Genomic DNA, 23,435 nt, shown 5'->3' with positions numbered 1-23,435 from the left:
GGTCCGTGGCAAAACGACATCTTTGCCTAATTAGCAGGAGTTTGTTGGAGCGCTTAACCCACAGGAGTCCACCTGAGCTCTCAATCTTGTTTAAAGGATTAAAGATTCAGTCCACACTTTTACAGCCGTCATGAATCCAGGGTGGCCGATGTTCTCTCTGGATCCTGAATCCAAATATCAAAATGAATGTAGATTGTCGAGGTCAAATCATCTGGATTTGGGTAAATTTGACGAGAAATTCACACTAAGACCTTCACTAATATTGACTTTTGATTGCAGACGAGACAAATCTGAGCTCAGTTTGACACATGTTGACGTCCCTTCTCAAACAAAAGAGACATTTGTCACATTGTAGGAGTAAACTAAACTGTGCTATATTCTCGTATAAAGAAGCAGATGATATTCTTCAGTACACTGAATGCCTGCATGTCTTGATGTGGATTCTGTATAAATTGGTCACTTTCTCCATCAGCCCATAAAAGCGAAGATAAATGATACATTACAAGAAAAGTCCATTATAAAGCAGTGTACGTGAAGGCCATCTCTAGTTTACAACTCATTCGTGTTGTTGAAAGCATTTTTACGGCCCTCTGCCATAAATATTGGGGCAGATAAAGCGCAGAGATTGGGGGTAATGCTTCAGCATGTCTTCAGGCACATTGGAAGCAGTGAAGCAGTTCGTTCGGTTTGATAAATTTGAAATTCATCACACGATAACCATAAATGTGTCACCAGTTTAACAATCTAACTTGAACTAACTTGCTTGGCAGGATTCTTCTCAAACCATCGCCACGCCATGACACCATAGTTCAACTGAAAGACAAACTATAGAACACACAAAACTCCTGACAAATAAACCTAAACTGTCTGTTATTTGACATTCACCTGGTCCGCATCACATATGCTATTGACCCACAAGATCCAGATGATTTGAGTAAACAATCATATGGCTTTGTTTGTACATCACTAATCCTGTAAGTTCAACCTTACCATGGACAAATACAGTTTTTTATTATGCTAACAGCACAGATATCAACATTTGGTTGTTCAAACACCCACGTCCGGTCTCTCTTAAAGTCTTTAAAGCATTTGTTTTATTTTTTGTGCATTTTCAGTAGTCAGGTAAGTGCCTTCATAATTGTCAAATCCATAACGGTACATATTAGGTAGCACATGAACATTGAAATAAAGTATTTCATGATCTATGAAGACGCATCTTTTCTCTCTTTGTCGGGTATTATTGCTTTAGGTCAGTGCATTTTAATCCTACAAAGTGTCCTTTTTGGACACCCGTAATGCATGATTATTTCTCTTTTTAAAATAGTAAATCCATACATATACTGATATAACTATGTGCACGTAAAACAGTCATTGTGACCTGAATGATAAAATGAGTGGGAAATGATTTGATGTCATTACATATATGTGATGACATCGGACTTCAAACGGTACAAATGGTTCTTAATTTAAAATATTTAAAAACAAAAATAAGTCAAATAAAACACAACTAAAGTAAATAATCAAACTGAAATGCTTTGTATGCTTTCAGAAGTTAAACTCCACGCAGAGTTCAGCTGCGCACTCTCTCGCGTTCTTGTCGTCGTGACGCACGTTGCGCGCAGGAGGGACCCGAACCTCCCACCGCCACTGCGCCACAGTTCTGTCACTCCGCTCAACACGGTCACAGAAGAGACGCAGATGTCCACGTTCACTTCGCTCTTTCTATCATGTTTTAAACTCGGATCAGTCGTGACCGCCGCGTTTTGCGCACTTGTGGAAATCTTACCGACGCCAATGAGCGCAAACGCGAATCCGCTCTTCAACTGAAACAGGATCTGAGCAGGAAACGCGAGATTCGGAGAAACATTCAGGTGAGCTCTTCTGCTGCACTTCTAACGTGTATCGTCTCATCTTCGTTATATTGTAACACGTGAGGGATTCGTGGAGATGTGAGGAACCCCTCTGCGACACTTGTTTTCAGTGAACCTTGTAAAGTTAAACCCGGACTGATGGTATTAGGGTCTTGTAAATGCTTCAGGAGATTGCGTGGCGTCTGGAAGGGCTTTCTGGAAGGCTGAAAGGGTCTTGTGTTGGCAAAGTGTCCCGAGAGCTTCTGGTCTATTTCTGAACTCGTTATCCGGGGCATTCTTTCGGGAACGGCCACAGTTTAGTGTGAAGCGACACAGAATGTTCCTCTGGTGAAGCACAGGATTGCTTTGCATGTGTGTCCAAGTGCTAATGATCTAATGTGGGTCTGGACTCAGCTGTGCATGTCACTTCACTGACAACTGGTGTGCGAGCAGTCCGTCCCGGAGCTCTGTGGGTTCTCTCCCATCTCCAGCTTAAGCAGAAGCCTGTCTGGTGGTTTTCATTCAAGTTCCTTATTATTCATATTCTACATTGCTGATCTCAATCTCGAATCTCTCTCAAGACGGAGGCAATGAACTATCAAAACCTGAGATTTTGTTTCGGCATTGAAAACATTGTGTAGAAATGACCGTTTTTTGGGGATCGTGTCTGATCAACAAACTTAAAACTATAAGCAACATTTTGTCAGAAACAAACCAAATGTCCTTCTTTGAGAATTCCTTTAAAATATCTGTAGTTCTGTATTTATTCTTTCTCGAATTGCTCAAAACCGTTGTATGGAAAATAGCTGCATACAGATTGAAGAACTGCCCTTATGTGATTTATAGAAAAATAAGTACAAGTAGGTATGGACGAAACGTGGTGGAACTTCCTTTTTGAGCTTTTCCTCTTAACCTGCCTTATTTGAGAAACAACAGTTTCAGCGGTGAGGTTTATTCATGGGATTTAATGCGGGACAGCAGTTTATCTTTACAGTCCCTGACAGCGATCATTAAGCTGTTTGTCTTGATGCCAACTGGCAGAGTTCTGGCCCCACAGGGGACCACAGATGTCAACAGGACTCGGTTTCCATATGGAGACTAGTTCAACAGCGAGATTCTTTCTAGAAACCCACTGAAGTGACTTTGACAAGAGACCCAAAGCCCATCAGGAGAAGCTGACGGATCAATTCTTGCACACTTGTGGTGTTTGAACTTTTTTGATGTTTTATCTACGAACATCTGTCACGTGCGCTGTTATGTTGAGGTTGTCGTGCTGGAAAAAGCTTTTTGTACTTCATAAAGTCGATGTTTGAATATGTCATGTGTGGCTTGTCTTGTGCAGTAGAGATGTTGATGTGGTGGCGCCCTCCAGTGGTGGTGCTATTCATTGCATGCAGTCGTCATTTATTCCCCCTTGGATGGTTCAAAACCTTCAGTACAACAAAAATGAAGATATTTAAAAAAATGTCTCTGTGGTTTAGTTTTCATACGGGGGAAGGTGACGGAGATCAGTGTTGATGGGTTATCAATGTTCTTCGCTTGTGTTGCAGAAGAAAGTGAGGTTTGAGACCTGCTGTGAATGACCTGATGTTTTTCTCAAGTACGCTCGCATGAATGTTCATCTGAGGTGTTAGATTGATGGAACACTGACGAAAGCATTCGTCCTTAACGGTCAACAGATGGAGCGTGTGGGCCGAGCGTGTGTGTGTGTGTTATAAGAATCATGTGTTGAGTCCTCGTGCCAGCGTGTATACGTCTGTTGATTTATTGAGATGCACACAGAGCGATGCTTGTGTTGAGCTAATCGCAGTTTCACTTCTCGTGCCAAAGCGACACACTTTGGGCTTTTAGGAGACGCTGAGATTCAAGGAGACGGGTAAACTGGTCCAGTGTGAATAAACCGTCTGGAATGATTGAAATGATGAGTTGCTTCAGCTTACACAACACAAGAGTCTGCTGTGTCCTGCAATGAAACTTTTACTTCACTTTTTAACTTTCAATAATGAAAATTCCCCGTCTTGTTGGATGGATACAATCTATTTGTGTGTTCTAAAATTCATTTTGTTGTCACACATTTCTGATTTCAGTTTCTCTCGTTGACTAAGTAATAATGTCTCATTAGTCGTCATGCGTTTTAAGTTTACTTGCCATTTAAAATGTCTCGTTCACTTAGGGAATCATTAGCACACGGGCCCCCGTCTGATTGCCATTGGCCCCGGCGAACCTTCTGGGTCCCGCTGTGTCCCGACACCTGCTTTACATTATTGCAGGCAAATTAGAGGATGTTGATTTCTGTTCTCAGCATGTGTCGTATGACGCAGCGGAAACGGACGTTTACTCATCGGTACAGGTTCCCCTGCCAGAATTGTGGGTAATACAGAGATAAATAGATTTGGTGAAGGCCGAACACATGTTCACGTTCTTTCGTTTTCTCAAAAATCAATCCTACTCCGTTTCTAAAATTTGATGTCTGATGTTTATCTTACTGGTGGTGGTTTCTAAGGTGTTGCCATGTGGTTGTCATTGTGATCTGCAAGTTAACCTGTTGCTGTGTGGTAGCTGGGATGTTATGAGCGGTTGCTAAGGTGTTGCCATGTGGTTCTTATTGTGTTCTGCATGTAGGCCTGTTGCTGTGATGTTCTTAGCGGTTGCTAAGGTGTTGCCATTTGGTTGATATTGTGTTATGCATGTAAGCCTGTTGCTGTGTGGTAGCTGGGATGTTATCAGCGGTTGCTAAGGTGTTGCCATGTGTTTGTAATTGCGTTCTGCATGCAAGCCTGTTGCTGTGTGATTGTTGGGTAGTTGCTAGGTGAGCCCTTATATTAGATAATGTTGGATATTTGCTTCTTTTATTGTCTGGCATGCAAGAATAATCTTATATATCTTATTTTTCAGCATAATGTTCATGTTCTACAACATGCAGGGTTATTTTCAATCCAGCGTTGGGTCACAAAGGGCAAACCCAATGGTTGGGTTGTAATATAACCTAGGCTGGGTTGTTTTACCCATTTTTGCGTAAAAAATAAGCCTTTTCTGTGTTAATTTAACTCAACGGTTTGTTTCATCCTGTTTCGACCCAATACCGGTTTGAAGATAACCCATTATTCCTAAAAACTTAAAAGGTTCTTCACCGCCATTTATCTTTCTTAGGTTTTTATAATCTAAAAAAGCTTTTTCCATTTTGCGAAACAGAAATGGATGTTGAAGGTTCTGTATTGAACCATTTAGACAAAGAAGGCACTGTGAAGCACTTTTTAATTTTTGTCATCATTTTTTGGAGTTTATATAATATGAAGTTTCGAGAGGTTTATAAGCAATAGCAAAAGTGCAGGAGAAGCCGCGGTGTGTCTGATGCATTAGCTCATCGGTGAACATGTGCACACACTGTATGTGGTTTCCTGTGTGAGGAGGTGAGGTCAGAGGTCACTGTACAGGTGAGTCAATATTGACTGAGGTTCAGTGTGGACAGAAGCTGATTCACATTGACTGTACAGCAGTTCAGTGATGGAGAAGAACAGTGTGTTTGTGGAAACAGACAGACACACAGATGATCAAAGAGTACAAGTTTGTTTGGAGTCATCATACAGTCTTCCGGCTGCAAGCTAAAGAAACATTGAAACGGCAGAAAACCAGATGTGCTCTGACACACACACACATAGGAAATTAATTCATTGAACATTGTGTTGTCAACATTGACAAGCTCTTTTTAATACAGTTGATTTATTAAATATTTGCAAAACCCAAAGATAAACATCAAGAGTAATGATTCAATAAATTATACTAATAACTATTAAATAATAATAATTTATAAAAAATATATGAATCATTAAATGACGTGTCTGGTGTCTAATCCGGCCTTATTCTGCATGAAATATGACTGTAAATATTTAATTTATTAGCAATAAAATATAGAAATATAAAAAAAATCAGAATTTAGCCTTTTGTTCAGGTTTAGGCTGTTTTTCAGGAACGGAGGGAAGTGGTTTATTCTTCAGTTATTCAGTCTTGGTTGTATTGAAAAGGTGAAAACCGGTCGACCTCTCGGGTCAGTGAAGTGGAATGTAACTCAAAGAGACTCCGGCTGTTGTTACTGGATGTGAGGGAGTTGGTAAACAGCAATGAAACCCAGCTTTTAAAGGGCCGCTGTGGGACCACGGGTCAAAGGTCACCGGGCGATACACCTCCGACCAATGCCACGGTCAGCAGGTCCGTCTGCAGGACCGCTCGCTGCTTCGGGTCAAATCCATTATGAGCTTGGTTTAATGAAAGCCCGTGCTGGAGGAGGGGATTGTGGGTAATTTACTCTCTCGTACCTGAGGGCGACATCTGTATCAGAGAGTTAAACAGAGCCCTCATGAGAGATCTGAGAGGAACGCTGGGAGGTTCCACAGCGTGCCTGTAATTCAGAGGCTTTATTTTGACTTTACGGCTTCTTTTAATGATTTTAATTGTAGTTGGTGGAGTTGAGCATCAAGCGTGTGGTTAAATGAGCTCAATGAACTGCTTCTGATGGAGCTCGTGCGATTTTAATGATCACACGCTGACTCTCTGACATTTTGTGATGCAATCCTCAAAGCTTGTAGTTCAGCATCTTTTTATGCATGACATCTAAAGATTAACGTCTGTTTTATATTATAGACTAAATTGAAGAGGTGTAAATCATTTAGGTCACACTTTATTTTAAGGTCCCATTCTCGCTACTAACAAACCATTAACTAATAAACTCTTACTTCGGCGTTTAGGTATTGAGCAGGATTAGGGATGTAGAGAACGGTCATGCAGAATATGTGCTTTGTAAGTACTAATAAACAGCCAATATTGTAATAATATGCATGCTAAAGTAATTTGTTAATAGTGAGGATAAGTCCCTAAACTGAAGTGTTACCAACATATTTTCAGTCTTCTGCATTGCAGTAATAATGGGATTCTATCTCAAATGTGGGTTTAAAAAAAGTTGAATTGTCACGGAAGTGACGCTGGAGAGGTTTGCTCTGGTTTTTTAGTCGATAGTCGACAGACGGTTTAGAAAGACGCAGTAATTGTTGGATTGTCTGTTTTGTGAGTCAACTGTTAGATTGTCACTTAACTGCCACCACCAAACCTTCTCCATCTTGTTGACTTCTGTGCAAACTTTATGTGCTTGTGTACCTACTTAACCAGATTTTGTACCCCAGAGGTCCTCATTTGTAAAGATGCTTAAAATATATTGGTTACATTTTGTACGTGTAAACATACAGAATGTTTTTAGAAACTTAAAGAAATAGTCTGTCTGTGTGTTTGTCAGTGATAATCTCTCAGTCAATACCAGTGAGGATAAAGCCGTTGACCTCTTACTGTTCTGTAGAGCTGTAGTTTTTTTTTACAGTAGAATAACAGTGTTTTATTGTTCTTTATGGCCGCTCCTTTGTCAGTCTTGTTTTCTGATAACGGCCATTGGCGGGTCATTAAAGTCACAGAACAGTCTCACTTTTATGAGAAGGAGTGAGCTCTATCTGAGACAATAGCTCTTAACTGTCATAAATAGCAGCCAATGACCCTCAAAGCTGAACTCCAGGAGCATGCTGGGATATCTCAAGCCAATACACACACCGTGACCTACAAACGTTCCAGTACTATAGCATCACTTTTGGACCCAACGCATATGTCTTTTTCTAGTCCAAAGGTTTAGTTTCACCAGCCTACTAATGGAATGTAATTGTCCATGTGATCGTTGGCCCACATTAAGCGTCTGAATTTAGGATGTTGTCAAATGTAGGTCAGTCCTCTGGGGCACGAACATGTTAAAGAAGGAATGTGACTAGCTCTGGGTCTTGAGTTTTGGGTTCTGAGTACGTCCGGACGTGCCGGGTCAAAGTTTTACACCCCGGGAGGGTCGAGCCAGGTGTGAGGTGCTGGGTAACTCTCAGTGACCGCGGGGGGTTGAGAGGTAGGCGGGGGTGCCAGAGATTTACGGTCCCTCTTAGCTCAGAAAGGATCGCGGGTCAGGGATGTGTGACTTGTCTTGTTTTATACTGCACAAGAATCCATCTTTAACCCTGAACTGTGAAGCCAGAGCTAACTTTACCGTGAATAGAGCGGTCACAGGAAGGGGCTTTTCTCGATAACATTAGTATTTTTGGACTAGATGACGTCGTTGGCATCAGTCAGGGTTTGCTGGGGTCGTAGGTCGCTGACCTGGGTTTTGTCTCGAATGGCAAAGTTTGACACGAAGGGCATTTACATGCAACTTTCAACGTTAGATTTCAGGACTTGGGGAATAGTTTTGACTATTTAAAGGGATAGTTTGTCTAAAAATACAACTCTGTCATCATTGGTTTACTCTTATGTCAATGAAAATCTGAAAATGACACATAAGAAGATATTTTGAGAAATGTGGTTTTTCATACAATGGAAGTCAATGGGGTTCAACGTTGTTTGGTTATCAACGTTTTTGAAATATCTTCTTTTATCATAAAGGTTTAAAATGACGCACGGGTGAATAAATAATGAAAAATAAAGATCTTCCAAGCATTGACACCAAATGATGACATAAAATGTGTCATTTCAAATAAAAAGTATTTCATTGGCTTCACATTTCTGCCCATCGAGATCGGTTTTAAAAGAGTGTTATCGTCCATTTGGACTCGAGGAAAGCAATTCCTCCACCATCTGCGGCCTGACATGATGGAACATCTCTGTAGGCTGCTGAACTTTTCACATGCGAAAGCCTCTTAGTAAGATAGAGGGTTTGTTTATCTTGCTGCAGTCCGCTAATACGAGGGGGAACAAATTCCCTCTTCCTTTTTGTTTCGGTAACAATGAGGGCCGTGGTCCGGCCCGAGTCCTGCTGTGTTTACATCTCTCTGGACTTGACTGCAACAATGGCGTTGTCCTCCAAAGAACCTCCACCACCACCGGCCCATTAGCTGGCCTTTCTTCAGGGGAACCGTCGTAAAAGTCGCTTGTTACAGATGTGCACGTTAGAACTGAAAAAAACGGGCTTGACTACGGAGTCCGGTCAGCGTTACGTCACGAGCCGTCCAATCTGACGCTTTGTAAAGATCCCAAAGGAAGTTTCTATTTCATGAGCACAACGCTGTTGGTTTGTCTAGAAATGATCGGGGTCGCTTATAAAGACCTCCCTGAGAAGATTCAGTTTCATAACTTCCTCCAATTTCCCTCCAATTTCCCTCATTTAGGCATCAAGCGGTCCTGTCCCGCTGACCGGAGAACCTTTGTTTATTTCAACAACAGGAAGGTCTTCACCTTTTGCAGATTGCAAAGGAAATGAATGAACAGTCTTCCAGGCTGTTTGTTTGGGGGTCTTTCTTTCACTTTCAGTTTTTTGGTTACAATTTACGTCAGAGCAAGTCCACAGTCCTATCTAATTGAATGGCGGAAGGCAGATATGACAAAAAACACAATGAAACAGCTTAATTAAACATGACATGAACCGTATTGTAACTTTGGTTGTGTTAAACGTCTGTAAAGTCACATGTATGAATGATGGATGTCTTGATCCTCGGGGTCTCCCGGTGGATATTTCTCAAATCTGTGATAAAGCACGATAACGATCTACAGGACAGATTCGGGACTGACCCCACGGGTGTTTGAAGTGAAGGGGGGGATGCGAGTGTGTTTATTGGGGATGGGGGGGTCTGAAGCTCACAGTGAGTGGTCGAGCTGGAGTTTTGTGGGAGTGGCTCCACAGCAGTGGATGGAAGATCCGTGTGCTTGATCTCTCGCCACACTTTCCGCTGTGTGTGTCACGATCACATGTGAATGAGAATTACGAGATCTCGTCTGGTTTGGATTTAAATGCTGGAAGTGAGAACATGTAAAAACCTGAGGATAGTTGGAGACGACTTCATTTGGAAAGCGTTAAATTGCTTGGAGACGTTGGCGAGGTGAGCTAAATGCTTTTTAAAACGACAAAATGTGGGGCTGTGTGTTTCACATTTAATCTCGTTCGTATGGGAAAAGAAATGACGTGTCTGAGTGAAGCGTTCAGTATATATTTTCCTGTGTCAAAAGTTAGCCTATATTTAGAAGCGTTCTCAGATCTAGAGCGCCATAAGGGTTTTTTGAAGGTGTGAAGGACGTGTTTTTTGTGGGTAAATATCAGAAGGTAACAGTCATCTGGCTCCGGTGGGACAGAATGCAGGTGGTCTTCCTCTGAAGTCCTCAGTCTGCTGGAATGAAGCCTTGAAGCCATTTGGTCTTGGAATAACATTCATGGTGATGAATCAAGTTTGGCCAAAAGTTTGTGAGGATCACCCAAATGTTGCTGAATGGCTCAGATCTGACGGCCTTCATGTTTCCTAGTATTCTGAAATATCCCTTAAAAAACTCGACTTTAACATGAAAATCATTTTTTGACTGTTTTTAGCATTGTCAGATAGCGGCGCCGTGTTCTCGGGAGTCATTAAGACAGTACCGGCATCAGAAGTGATTCATGTGTCGTGTCTTGAGTTTTGGCGATGTATAAATATTGACCGTGAATATTTGTACGTTATTTGAATCCAGCTATTCTTAGTTGTAGGTATCAAACTGAATCATTGATATGCCAGCAGTATATTTCTGCATTGGTGTTCAAATATAACAGTTAAAACTAGAGGTCTAGGCTTGAAAGATGTGATTCTTGTCCATAACTGCCTATATTAATATCGCATGTGATAATTGAAATAGATATCATGATAATGACATTTACTGGCCCTCATTTAAAGACTTGTTTTGACGCACAGCATGTCATTTTCAAGGTATCTTTTAGACACATTTAAAGATGAGTGAAACCAGACAGAATAATTGACATTTAGTCAAAATAAAATTTCATACGGATCTTATTTTCCAAAGTTGTGAAAATTGGATATGTCATTGGTTGGGCCAGTACCTTTCGTCATAAAATGCCAAAAAGTTGTTTTATCGGCAAACGCGGATGCGAGAAAATAAAATAAAGGAACATCAAAATGTGAAAATAAAGACATATCTATCTTTGCAGTTTAAAACTGGGGGGAAATGGTGGAAAAATGTTATGCATTTGGGCAAGTTTAAAAGTATTTATTTAGCAATATATAATTTTGTGTTTGTGTTTTCCCTACATAATGCAAACTTGCGCATGTAATAGAATAAAATCGAATCTCTTGTTTTATCCATTCATTACTCTATATGTAAAGTTTTGTTTTTACAGTTAACCAATAAACTTGTTTTACTGTAGCACTATTACATCATTTTAGTTTTTCCATTAAAATGACTAACATTAACACAGTTGTATGCAAATTCCAGAGTTTTGAGTTTGATCTTGCGTCACAGCTTTGGTTACTACACCAGTTTTTTCACAGTATTTGTGAATGGTTTCTCTGCTATGCTGATGGGCCATTACCATATGAGTTCCCCCTGTATGATCACCCGGGGTCATCTCCTCCCCAAGCCACTTCGCCTCCCCCACCTCTATCTACCCCCCATCAAGGGCCATTCAGTCCACCGGTGGGTGGATCTAACAGATATGCATCTCGGTCCTCCAAAGCCATGTTAACAAGCATCCCTACAAGAGAGCGGCCTGTTAAACATCAGTGCTCCGGGGCTTCTTCAGGGCAACAGACAGGAACTGCCGTGGGTACCCCGAGGGTCCCCGCCATTCACATTACACCAGCGGGGTGTAAAATGCCGATTTAGTTTTAATGCGACGTTGCCGCAGTTTCTCTTCAACTCGATCAGTGATTAATCAGGAAGTTCAGGAAATGATGATGATTGGATCTCGGGCGGAAATTCGCATACTTATAGAGACAGAAAAGGTGGTGATCACCTGAATCACTGACTTCCTGTCAGATTCACCTGGGTGATGTGGATTCACCCAAAAGATCTGGTTAACTTTCATGTGGTTGCGACTCTTTCTTCCGTTGAACACAAAGAAGATATTTTGAGAAATGTGTCAGTGGGTTTGTGTTCATACAGTTGAGGTTCAATGTTGTTTGGTTATCGGCGTTCCTCCAAATATCTTGGTTTGTGTTCTGCAGAAGAAAGAAAGTCATACAGGTTTTTATTTTTGGTTGAGCTGTCCCTTCAAACATACGTGTCTGTTTTGCATCAAACAAGAAGAAAAGTTTTTGGGCCGTATGAAATAGATTTTAGGTGGTTATTTGGTCTCATTTGTCGTTGAAGAGCAACATTTCCGATAACCTGCTCTGAGTTTCAGTACAAGACTTGGTCTGAGAATTCAGGAAGGTAAATCAAACTTTTACAGAGTTTACAGATGTGTTTACAACCTTACACATTGAAATTTATGATTGTAGTGTGAATACACACAGTAAATCAATATCATTTCACGCCTGGACACTTCAAAGAACATACAAGTGTGTTGAGTTATTTCAGTTGTGAATCAACTTCTCACTTTTGTTGGATTAAATAGACTAGTCAGAAAGCAAAACCAAACGATTTCTTTGTGAATCAAAAACAAAACAACAGTATTAAGATAAAGTATATGAAGCCTGTTTTTAAGCAAAGGTTTGTTGTGATTTCACGTTCTTCACACGTAAGCACATTGTTGTTGTCCACCTGTCAGTGTCTTCAGTCCATCATCTCACCTGTTTTCATTGCAAACGCGGCAGTTGTGAGATGAAAGCGTCTTGATTTCACTCGGCAGGACGTGATGCGTCGCGGCAGGTTCTGGGTTTGGAGAAAGACACGCAGTTCAAGCGTTACCATATGGCTTTGTTGTGCTTTGGTCCTGAAAGAACTTCAAAGGGCTGACAGAAGAACACCAGAGATGTTTTCTTGGGAAGTGTCAGTGTCAGTGATGTCAACTTCAGCTCTGACCGCCAGTCCCGACAAAGAGATAAAAACTACCAGACTGTAAAATGGTCAGAATGAATGAAGTTTAGAGGGAAGATCGGACCACAACCGCAGTGACAATAAAAATGCAGTCGGGTTATGAGCAGAATCTATTTAACACAACTGGTGCTTATAGATATTAGTCTGAAGGGACGGTACACCCACAAATGAAGATTCTTTCATCATGTATTTATCATAACGTGGTTCGAAACCTGTATGTGACTATTTCCTCAGTGGGACACAAATGAAGAGTGTCTCTGTGGTTTTGTGTTCATACAATGGAAGTCAATGGGTCAGTGTTGTTTGGTTGCCAACGTGGACTAATCCTCTTTAAATATGAAACTGACTGGAGTTTGTGCCCGTTCTTGTTTCTCATCCCTCAGTAATGCGCTTTTATACTCATGACCCTGTTTTGTCTCCAGCAGGTCTATCTGATGAACCTCGAGAATTCTGTCGGGTTCCACGGCGACGTGAGGCAACAGGACATGGAGGCGAAGGTCAACAAGCTCGCGTTCGGATTCCAGCGGAGCTCAACGTCAGACGACGACTCGGGCTGTGCCCTGGAGGAATACGCCTGGGTGCCACCGGGACTCCGACCAGAACAGGTAAAGAAGATTTCGCAGTTGAACACCCTTGCGTAGCCGTCCAGATGCAGTCTTCAATAAAAAGTTGGCGGGCTCCATTTTTTAATGTGAAACTGTGAACACCACAGGCATTTGGGAAGAGGAAATGCTGCTCTTTATTTACAAACTGCTTCGTGGAAAATCTGTAAGTCATTATGTCGAGATGCCAGACGGAGAGCTTGAAGCTTTGAGGAGCTCACAGCCTCAACTTTTTTAACTTTTTGTGTCCGTGAAAGTTCTCCTCTCCGTCCTGGGGATGTCCGCTTTCTATCCCTGTCCTTTCAATCCCCCCCTACATAAAATCAGCCTTGTTTAATGGCTGAGAAAAGGGTCTAAAGCAATTGCAGAGCCGTCCACAGCTTTTGTGTTAAAATGTAATGTCTTTACAGCGGCCATTCTGTGAATTGCCGGGCGTATTATAGGTGATCATTGCGTAGAAGGGTCCCGGGGGCGCTGGAGGTAATATCAGCTGGAGATGAGCGAGATTTACGAGCTCCTGATTGTCAGGTTTAAATGGCATTCCAGTAGAGCGGCTCAACATCAGCAGGGTTCTCTTCGCGCCGGAGAGGACAAGCTCATTCCAGCTGTTATGACCGCCACTCGTAAAGCCAACGACCACACCCCCACCCTCGCAATGCAAAGGTCAACGTGTCAAAGAAACACAATAGATTACAGTAAAAAGTCTTGGTGATGAAAAACAGGTGGCTCAACTTTTAAAAAAGGTCAATGGATGGAAATGAAACGGATGAGGTTGAATGCAGGCACGAGAGGTCATGGGTTTGTTTCTTAGAGAATAAAAGCGTCTGCAAAGTGCTTAAATGTGAATGCAAATCGCGAGCAAACAGTCCAACAGGCATTGTTTTGGTTCATTCTCATAGGATGTTTGCACCTGCTAATAACATCCATCTCGGGTGATTCGATCTCATGTGAACAGCTGAGACAGATTGACGTTTACACCATGTGTCTCAAATACTCTCCTGTGACCACTTGTGACAGAATTCCATCGACGGGAAAGTCTTTGATTTTATAAACGCACATCATTTCAACGTTTTATCACAACGTTACATCATTTCGTCGAGCCACATTTATGTATGTACTTTTACATTTATTGCATTTGTAAAATGCTTGTGATTTGTCTTTGTTAGTAAGAAGAAAAAGAAAAGGGCTTCAAACCAAATGTGATGCGTGACAATGCTGATTTTATTTTAGTCAAGCACTATTCATTTGATTTATGTACTTTTACATTACTTAAATTAATAAAATACATAATAGTTTTATTTATATTTTGAATGTTGGGTTAAAAATGAACCTTTTAGCCTAGTTGGGTTGTTTCAACCAAATATTTTGTGTTGTATATAAACAGTTTGAACCAATGATGGGTTGAATATATCAACATCGTGTAGCTTTTATTTTCCTATATTTTTAGTTTTCATGTTCATTTTTTATGTTATGTTAATGTTTCTTATATTGCTTTATAAATGTATTTTTTATTTTACTTGAGTTTCTTTTTATTTTCAAGTAGTTACTTTACGGCATCAACTAAAGCTTATTTACTTTCTAATTTTCCTTTTTTAAAAATTTTTTATTGCTTCATTGCTTAATTTCATTAGATTTCAAATAAAATGTTATTTTAATGGCCATAAATGGTTTAATATTTGTAGTTTTAACAAACCATGATAACCCCGCTGGTGTACTTGTGTGTTGGGACTCACCTGATCTTTCTCATCTCCAGGTTCAGCTTTATTTCTCCTGTCTACCCGAGGACAAAGTGCCTTATGTGAACAGCCCCGGCGAAAAGAATCGTATCAAACAGCTTCTGTACCAGCTGCCTCCTCATGACAATGAGGTGAGTTTAAACACATAAACAGCCGTCAAAGCCTCTATTGTTTCCCAGCATATCCGCATTGAAAAATGCCCACGCATCACATTTCCAAACCCCCTCGAATATAACTGGTATGAGGTGTGGGTGTTTTAGCTCTGTGAGATACATCACGTCCCCTGCATTCCCCTCGGCGTCACAGAAAGAAGCTTTGTCACTTCATATGGCTGTGGGTGTTAGTACAATGAGACTTTTGAGCAGATGGTTTTATGATGCTGCTTGTGGAGACTCGATACATGTGACGGAGAGATTCTTTGCATTGCTGTGGTCTGAAAAATGCAGAATGAGTGTGTGTTTCCAGTTCAAGCATGAAACTCGTGATACTGGTCTAAACATAAAGATTGTTTGTGTTTCTTTTCCTCTTGTTGAGGTTTGGTAAACAAAAGTAAAAGTAATCACGAGTTTGAGAGAGGGGGAAGCCATGAGTATTCGTCCTTTCTCTAAATTTCCATTCCAGCGAAGGTCCAAACAATCAAGGAGTCCTAAATCACTAGCACTTCTTTTAGTAGGTGGCTTGACATCAAATGGTGCTTTTCGAGGAAAATCTATAAAAAATGTATCTTGCACATTTCTATCTGTTCTCCAGTGTGCGGACAGTAAGCCCGTTCAATTTTCTTCCTCAGGTGCGGTACTGTCAGTCTCTCAGTGAAGAGGAGAGGAATGAGCTTCACATGTTCAGCCTACAAAGAAAGAAAGAGGCTCTTGGACGAGGAACGTTGAAACTGCTGCCGAGGGCGATGCTTCATGCCACATGTGAACACGTAAGCATTTCAGTCATTAATTAAATAGTTCTGTCAGAAGGAACCTGATGCATTTTTGTCATCTAAACGTGGTTTTGGTTTTCATCAGTGTGGGGAGAACTTCCGTGGCGGGGAGATGGTGGTGTTCGCCTCTCGGGCGAGACCTGGGCAGGTTTGGCACCCAGCGTGCTTCACATGCTCCACCTGCAATGAGCTCCTGGTGGATCTTATTTACTTCTACCACGATGGGAAGATCCACTGTGGGCGACATCATGCAGAATTGTTGAAGCCACGTTGTTCGGCCTGTGATGAGGTGAGCTTTGTTTTTCCTTAAAGTTCCTTATGCTGCATCACTTCATGTGTTCACCTTTTTTTAATCATCGGTGTTCTTTCAGATTATTTTCGCCGACGAATGCACAGAAGCAGAAGGTCGTCACTGGCACATGAAGCACTTTGCCTGCTTTGAATGCGAAACCGTCCTGGGTGGTCAGCGGTACATCATGAAAGACGGCCGTCCGTACTGCTGCGGCTGCTTCGAGTCGCTGTACGCAGAATACTGCGAGGCTTGCGGCGAACACATTGGTGAGCCCTAATGTCTTTTTCAGTTTCAGCAGCGTCATTCACCACAAACCACATTTCCTTTTTGACCCTCTACTGTATATTTTTCTGCAGGGGTGGATCATGCCCAAATGACGTACGACGGCCTTCACTGGCACGCCACGGACGCTTGCTTCAGCTGTGCTCAGTGCAAGAGCACCTTGCTCGGTTGTCCCTTTCTACCAAGGCAAGGCAGAATTTACTGTTCCAAGGCCTGCAGCCTGGGTGAGGACGTCCACGCCTCGGATTCTTCGGACTCTGCTTTCCAGTCGGCGAGGTCTCGGGAATCCCGCCGCAGCGTGAAGGTGGGAAAAAGCAGCCGCTCGGCAGACCAATGTCGGCAGTCGCTGCTCTTCTCGCCCGCAGCCAACTACAAGTTCCCAGGACTGTCTGGGAATGCGGATGACACCTTGTCCAACAAGTTCTCAAAGCTAAGCTTTGAAGACAGCCACTTTTGGAGGAACAGGGAGGAGCAGGAAGCACCCGAAGACCATGAGGAATGGGCTGAGCATGAGGACTACATGACCCAGCTGCTCCTCAAGTTTGGTGAACATGGAATGTTCCAACAGCAAGAGGACGGCAGACCAGACCTCTGGATGATTGACTCGGAAGGCAAAAACAAAACCCAGCGGAGGGTTCCAGTCAGCGGTGAGAGCGAGAGTCTGGCCAGTAAAAAGTACAAGGCGGACATGTTCTGGGCCCAGTCCCAGGATGGACTGGGTGATTCTGCGTATGGTAGTCACCCTGGACCTGCTAGCAGCAGAAAACTCCAGGAGCTCGATTTGGATCGTGCCAGTTTTAAGGACGAAGACAAACTATGGTATAATGACTCGCTGGAGTGCATCACAGATGATCTTAAACAAGCGGAGCAGAACGTCCGGGACTCCATGGACTCCTTGGCACTTTCCAATATCACAGGTGAGACTTAAACAAGCCATAAAAACATTCAGTTTTTAGTTTCTTTAGCGGTCCTATTTCTCGAATATCAAACAAAGGTTTGAACCTTCATTGTTGAGTAATCAGTACTTTTTATCTTTGCAGGTGTTTCAGTTGATAGGGACATGAAAGAGAAACCGCTGCTCTACCCTTTTCAAAAGTTCTCCATGTTTGACAACGAGAACTGCGACAACACGAGCAACATGGGGACGTTGAACTCCTCGATGCTTCACAGGAGCACCAACTCCCTAAAGAGCCTTACCTCGGAACTGGAGCGCGTGGAGATCGTCGAGGAGGACGAACAAGAGCAGGTGGTCCCTCTTCCAGAGGAGAGGCCCAAACCTCACTTTCCTGTTTTAAGGAGGAGCAAGTCCCAGTCCAAACCACAGCAGGTTACGTTTTCAGACGACGTTTTAGATAACGGACGCTATGAAGACTTGGAGGTGCGACAGCCTCCCATGAGCGAGCGCACTCGCAGACGAGCGTACCACTTTGACGAACAAGACCAGCAGCGGCATCACCATCACCACCGGCGGAGAAGTCGGAAGTCACGTTCGGACAACGCACTTAACATGTTGCCCAAAGAAAAGGCCCGTAAGTGCTTCAAGGAGGACCGTCGGCAGTGTGGCCCAGGTCCTAATGCTCAGTATGGACAGCACTCGTACGCACACGCTGACGCTAACCACGGTTTGCACGGCCAGGCCAAAGAGCGATTTCTTCAGTTGTACGGCGAAGACGACGGCTGGTGTTCTACTTGCTCCTCTTCATCGTCCGAGTCGGAGGAGGAAGGATTTTTTCTGGGTCAGCCTATTCCACAACCAAGGCAACCTCCTCGGTACCAGTATTACACTGATGAACTTCCCTTTGGCACACGGACAAAGTCCAAACAGAAGAGAGGACGGAAGGGCAAAAACTGTATCATTTCCTAGAATCCGTTTGGAGTACGAAGCTCTCTGTAAACGAATGCCAGGAACCTGCTTTGAGCTGTTGCTTTAAATTGTTATGCAACGCGGTCCACATCGCACATGGAGCGTAAACAAGACTGAACTCCAACAGTAATGCATTATCCGAGATAAAGAAAAAACCTGAATGAATACGATATTTATAAAGCCGCTTTTAGAAACTAACGGAGAGAATAATTTAACGTTGCAAATATGAATGTGTATATAGTGTAAAATGTTGAGTTAAAGTTAATATTTTTATATCCCTGAGTTTCAAAAGATTTTTGTAGAGAACGTTTCAGGAAAAAGAACCACGGTGCGAAGATTCCACTTTTGTTAATCAGGGTTTTAAAAATAAATACGTAACATGTCACAGTCGGTCATCTCAATGTCTTTGTTTCTTTTGCACTAAAACATTTTGTACATTATATACGGTTTTATCCAGAGTGATTTTATTAATCGATTAAATAGAAAGAATCACTATAGTCTATATTAAAGCAAACAAGAACATACAGATACACACATATTCATATAATAAATGTTTATTATTTCTATAGATGTGCTTTGACAGATAGCCTTTTGTCTTATATGCACAATATACTGTGTAAGAAAAGCTCAACAACCTTGCTATCATCAGACAAACCGTAAATAATATGAATCAACAGAAGTGCTTAAGCATCTTTGCAAAAATTGAACAATTTAAATATGAACATGTCAGAATAAAAAGTAGCTAGATGTACAACTGTCTGAAATTTACATTTGGCATTTACTTACTTGTATTAAATAACAAAACAATCAGGTAATAGTCACTAACACCGAGTGTTTAAATGTGTTGTGTACGTCTGAACGTCTTGTTAATATTACGGTAAAGTTTAGCCGATTGTTCAGGTTTCAGCTGTGAAGTCACATTAGAGATGAACTCCCGGAGGTCCTTCAGACTTTTTTTTCTGACATCAACCAGGTTCTTCTTCAGCGCAGATAGAAGCTGCCGTTCAAGGGTCTGATCTTTGGATATGAGCATCTTCACCACGAGTCCGAATGTCTTACAGTCTTGTGTGTACAACTGGGAAAGAAACAGAGAATGACTTGAGATTAAGTATTTTACTTCTGCGAGATAAATCTTCAAGCGGTTTTCTGCCTACAAACATCATTCAATGTTAATGGATTTCGTTAAATTAAACATTGATGATAAACTCCTAACAAAAAGGAAGTGCGCTATTAGGATAAAAAAACAAATGCCCCAGGTGAAAAAGGCAAACTATAATACAATTAACAGACTTAAAGTGCTCTATTTTTACGCACTAGTTTTGTCGTATTAAGATGATCAAAGCTTACTTAACTGCTATTTTGAGACGGCATTAATAGAAGTAAAATATATATATAAAATGTATTCTTAGTATTTTAACTACAAAATGAATGTGCGATAAAAAAAGCATTATGGAAGTGTGTGTATATAAATGTAACATTCCTGCATTGAGCTCAGACGTGTATTTGTTTTGTTATATACAATACGTGGACATCGAAAAGTCAAATAAAAGTGTTATTACTGAACTCAAGTTATTTCACACCAGACTTTAAAGGCCAACCAATTCACCTTGAAATAAAAGACGTGCAACAATTGGGTTTTATTATAGCTGCAAATGCTCCAGATGTGATGTCAAGGGTCCGTCGTTACCTGAAGCTAACGGCGGAGGTGTGATCGGGTTTATTTGACCTGCTGTCGGGAAGGTCTAGAGTTCATACCGACACATATAAACTTTAAGTAGGTTTCAGGTTTGATGAGAGACTTTGACGAGCAGATGTCGGTAGAGACTCATTTTGCATCTAAAGTTCACGTTTGGCCCTTGTGGACGTTTCCTTTAACTTCGTTCCCAAGCCTGCCGCGCCAGAGAAAAGACAGAACAGCTCTCGGGCCAAAAAGATTATCATAGCAAGTTCAACAGAGGACGAGGTCTGTTTCTTCTTATCGATGGTGTCTGTTCAGTCGTGTGCAGTTTAAAAACAGAACAGAGAGATTGGACGGGAATCTGGGGTCTGTCAAAGGGTGGGCTTAAAAGAAAGAGAGAAGAAGAGTTTCTTCTACTAATGAAACTAACTCGTTCTGCACCGGCCCCAAAAAACAACTCCAGTTGAAAATTTTCCAAACTATTTTACTAGGATAAAATAATCTTTCGATGAGAAATGTATTGAGATCTTCATTAATATTGACTTGCAGGATTGATAAATCTGAGCTCAGTTTGACACATTGATGACATCTTTTCTGAAACCATAATGACGGACATTTCTGACTCTTTTTCTCAAGAGAAATATCTGAGATGAGACTTAAGCGAACGTTTCCATTCGCTCTCCGTTTAATCTCATTGATGTCTTGAAGAAACACCTGAGATATTGAAGAGATCTCATCTGTGATTATTCTTTCAAAGTATAAAAAGGCAGATTTTAAACCACAAGTAACGGCACAAGAATCAACAAAAGGCAGCGTTGAAGGAAGTTCTCCACCCCGGACTGCATCTGTATTTATAGTCGTGATATTTATGAGTAAACGCTGAGATTGCTTCTCTTTGTTTCGGCGTGCCGAAGTTTGTGTTGTTTTTACCCCCGATTAGAGGAAAAGATGTGAAGGTTTGATAAGAGAGGACCACACAAACCGAACGGCAGAACACACACACACACGTGCATTTGGATGTGCTATATGGACCGTATAGTGTGTGTGTAGGGCGTGTAGTTGAAAGGCAATGGTCTGTAAAACATTACAAATAAAATGCACAACTACACCAGTAAAACAAGCAGGGCTCTGTGGCCATCGTGGAGCGGGAGCCAATTATTTGAGGGCTGGGACACATTAGGGAATTTTTAGGAGGTATTTTATCACCGAGGGTCTAATAGGGTCGGGCGACTGGAGTCTCAGTGAAATCATTCCCAGTCATTGAACAGAACTCGCGTCACCGATGTGATGTGTTGTGGTTTATTTCTCCTTAGAAATGTTGATCTTCAAGGATCAGAAAGAGAGCGAGAATGAAATGTGCTGAACTTACCTGCTCGATCTCCTGAGCTTTGGCTGTGATGGCTCGAGCGCAACGTTCTTCGGGTGTCTGAACGCGTTTTGGTCCTCCAACCAAATCTGGATTCTTAACCAGACCAGAAGAAAACATCTGCGAATGCACAGCGTTATTTTCTTAGCAATAAAATGAATTAATCTAGAATAAATGTTTTGGTTTGTTTAAAAGCAACGGCTTTGTTCTCTCTCTTGACATTTCAAATATTTTCCAAAAATGATAAAACATGCTGGCAACTTTTTTTATTACACGGCTCGTTGGGCTTGATTCTGATTGGCCAGTCGCGCAATCTGAGGTTCGTTGTTCCCTGATGACAACCTCACAAAACGAATAACACACGGTAACCCGGATGCAGCAAATCATTTTTCCTTTCTTTGGACAAATGAAATATAAACATACATGATGTTATATTTACGAATGGTTCAACCAAATTGCCTGTTCGTGACACGACTGTCGTTTCTTACCTTAAAAACTAAACAGCTCCTTTCCCCACAGAAAGTCTGCATTCGGTTAAAATGGGCTGATCAAATATTTCACGTTTCACGTCCAGTTTTTTTCTCATATTGCAAGTAGCCGTGTAACAAGAAACACTGTAAGAGTCAACCAGCCTGAAATACTGGATCAACCAACATCAGACGTACTCTTGTAGTTGAATATGTAAGATCCTGATTGAGAAACTTCAGGGATGTTGGTATTCAACTGCCTCAATAAATCTGTAACTTAGAGATCTGAGAACAACCTGTGCTCCATCAGCAGCTTCTCGTCCTTAAAGTTTGTTTTATGAAAGTAATGCAGCATCTACATCAATCTCTGACTGTAAAACTGCAGTTTCTGAACAGAACTGTTATTTTTCTGTAAGCAAACTTTGAACAGTTTTGTCTCTTTACAGCTGAAAGTAGTTTATACCTTGTTGGCCGGTGCAGAAGATCCGTCTTTAACCCCTCCGGCGAGATCTTTGGGTGGTCTGCGTTTCTCTGTGGAGAAGGAAGCGATTTATCTTATAAATCTATAAACATCAAACCCGGCTAAATCAGTCCAGATTTATATTCAATATATTGATAATTCAATCATTCTGTCCCTTAAATTTACTGGAAAATATATTAAATAATACATTTCCATTTTTTTTCAATATATTAAAATGTTTCATTCATATTTTTCTATATATTTTAAACTATTAAAGAGAGTTAATATAGGAAAATATGAAGTTAAACAGCTGCTTTATATTTGCATATCTCCTGCAGGAGAACACCGGCTGCGCAGTCGTGCAGCTGCGGGTTTGAGATGTTTTCTACGGGTTCAAACACGACAGCACACGGATCAGATTCAGGTCGTATTTCTGTTTATGATATACATTTTCATTTTCTTGGAATGGGGGCAAAGGCGGAGGTCTTTTGATTGACGCTCCCTAAACATTCTGTTCTGTTGTGTGTGTGTGTGTGTTCTCCAAATAAAGAAATAGAAAAACAGACAGTAAGATTCCCTGAACGTGACACACGTGAACTGTCTGTTGATGAATGGCAGCACATTCCCGATGGCTCTGGACATCATCTGTTTTCTGGACATCATCTGTGTGTGTTAAATAGTAGAGCTGCTGTTTGCTTGAGCTTTTATTGTGTCTTTAAAGCGAGGTGACACATTCCGTCTGTACGCGTGATGATGGAAACACAACACTCCGCCCTCTTAACACCAAATAAATACCGACTTTAAAGTTCACAGCCTTAAATGAGATATAGTGTAAGTGCACATGTTCAATTCAATAATAAAGATATAAAAAAATGTGTACAGGTGCATTTGTGTCAGATACGATTGTAAGAGTTTGTTAATCTAGAGATGTTTGTCTCTTCTGACACTCCTGTAGAGGTTTGACCCGCTCTCAGCTCTCATCAGACCCGGCCGATTAGACACGCCTCCTCTGGTTTCTCCTGCCGTGACCGACCCGGTGAACCACACGGCTCAGAGACCTCATGAGATCCGTTCCAGAGCTGAACTCTCACGACTGCTGTAGCA

The 23,435-nt window shown here is 41.6% G+C and overlaps 2 protein-coding genes across 3 annotated transcripts in view; one reads left to right on the top strand and one right to left on the bottom strand.

The window, feature by feature from the left end:
- The first annotated feature begins 1,580 nt into the window (after nt 1-1,580).
- prickle1a (prickle homolog 1a) lies at nt 1,581-19,921 on the top strand. 2 transcript variants are annotated; one of them, XM_079450545.1, is made up of 8 exons: nt 1,581-1,871; nt 13,079-13,261; nt 15,012-15,125; nt 15,782-15,919; nt 16,008-16,211; nt 16,294-16,480; nt 16,571-17,413; nt 17,537-19,921. In XM_079450545.1, the coding sequence occupies exons 2-8, from the start codon at nt 13,091-13,093 to the stop codon at nt 18,358-18,360; spliced, it is 2,481 nt and encodes an 826-aa protein (XP_079306671.1). In that variant the 5' UTR covers nt 1,581-1,871; nt 13,079-13,090; the 3' UTR covers nt 18,361-19,921. The 2 variants fall into 2 exon arrangements, with proteins under 2 accessions (XP_079306671.1, XP_079306672.1); XM_079450546.1 differs by having other exon boundaries at nt 1,655-1,871; nt 13,082-13,261; nt 17,537-19,920.
- LOC306890929 (uncharacterized protein) overlaps nt 18,901-23,435 on the bottom strand; it is a gene marked incomplete at its 5' end in the record, with an annotated part of 11,965 nt that continues 7,430 nt past the window's right edge. Inside the window, 3 exons of the mRNA XM_079450948.1 lie at nt 18,901-19,435; nt 21,408-21,524; nt 22,335-22,402. Of these exons, the coding sequence (XP_079307074.1) occupies nt 19,196-19,435; nt 21,408-21,524; nt 22,335-22,402 (425 nt within the window). The 3' untranslated portion in view covers nt 18,901-19,195. The remainder of the gene's footprint in view (nt 19,436-21,407; nt 21,525-22,334; nt 22,403-23,435) is intronic.

This window comes from Barbatula barbatula (genome assembly GCF_947034865.1).
Source record: "Barbatula barbatula genome assembly, chromosome: 25".
Taxonomy (NCBI): domain Eukaryota; kingdom Metazoa; phylum Chordata; class Actinopteri; order Cypriniformes; family Nemacheilidae; genus Barbatula; species Barbatula barbatula.
Note: the sequence above shows the minus strand (reverse complement) of the source record. Positions and strands in the feature narration are given on the sequence as shown.

What these genes read in the sequence shown, in the direction of transcription:
- prickle1a (XM_079450545.1), top strand. Translation starts at nt 13,091, where the DNA reads ATGAACCTCGAGAATTCTGTCGGGTTCCACGGCGACGTGAGGCAACAG. An exon ending in TTCATGCCACATGTGAACAC is followed by an intron (nt 15,920 to 16,007) that starts GTAAGCATTTCA and finishes GGTTTTCATCAG; the next exon opens with TGTGGGGAGAACTTCCGTGG. An exon ending in GGCACTTTCCAATATCACAG is followed by an intron (nt 17,414 to 17,536) that starts GTGAGACTTAAA and finishes TTATCTTTGCAG; the next exon opens with GTGTTTCAGTTGATAGGGAC.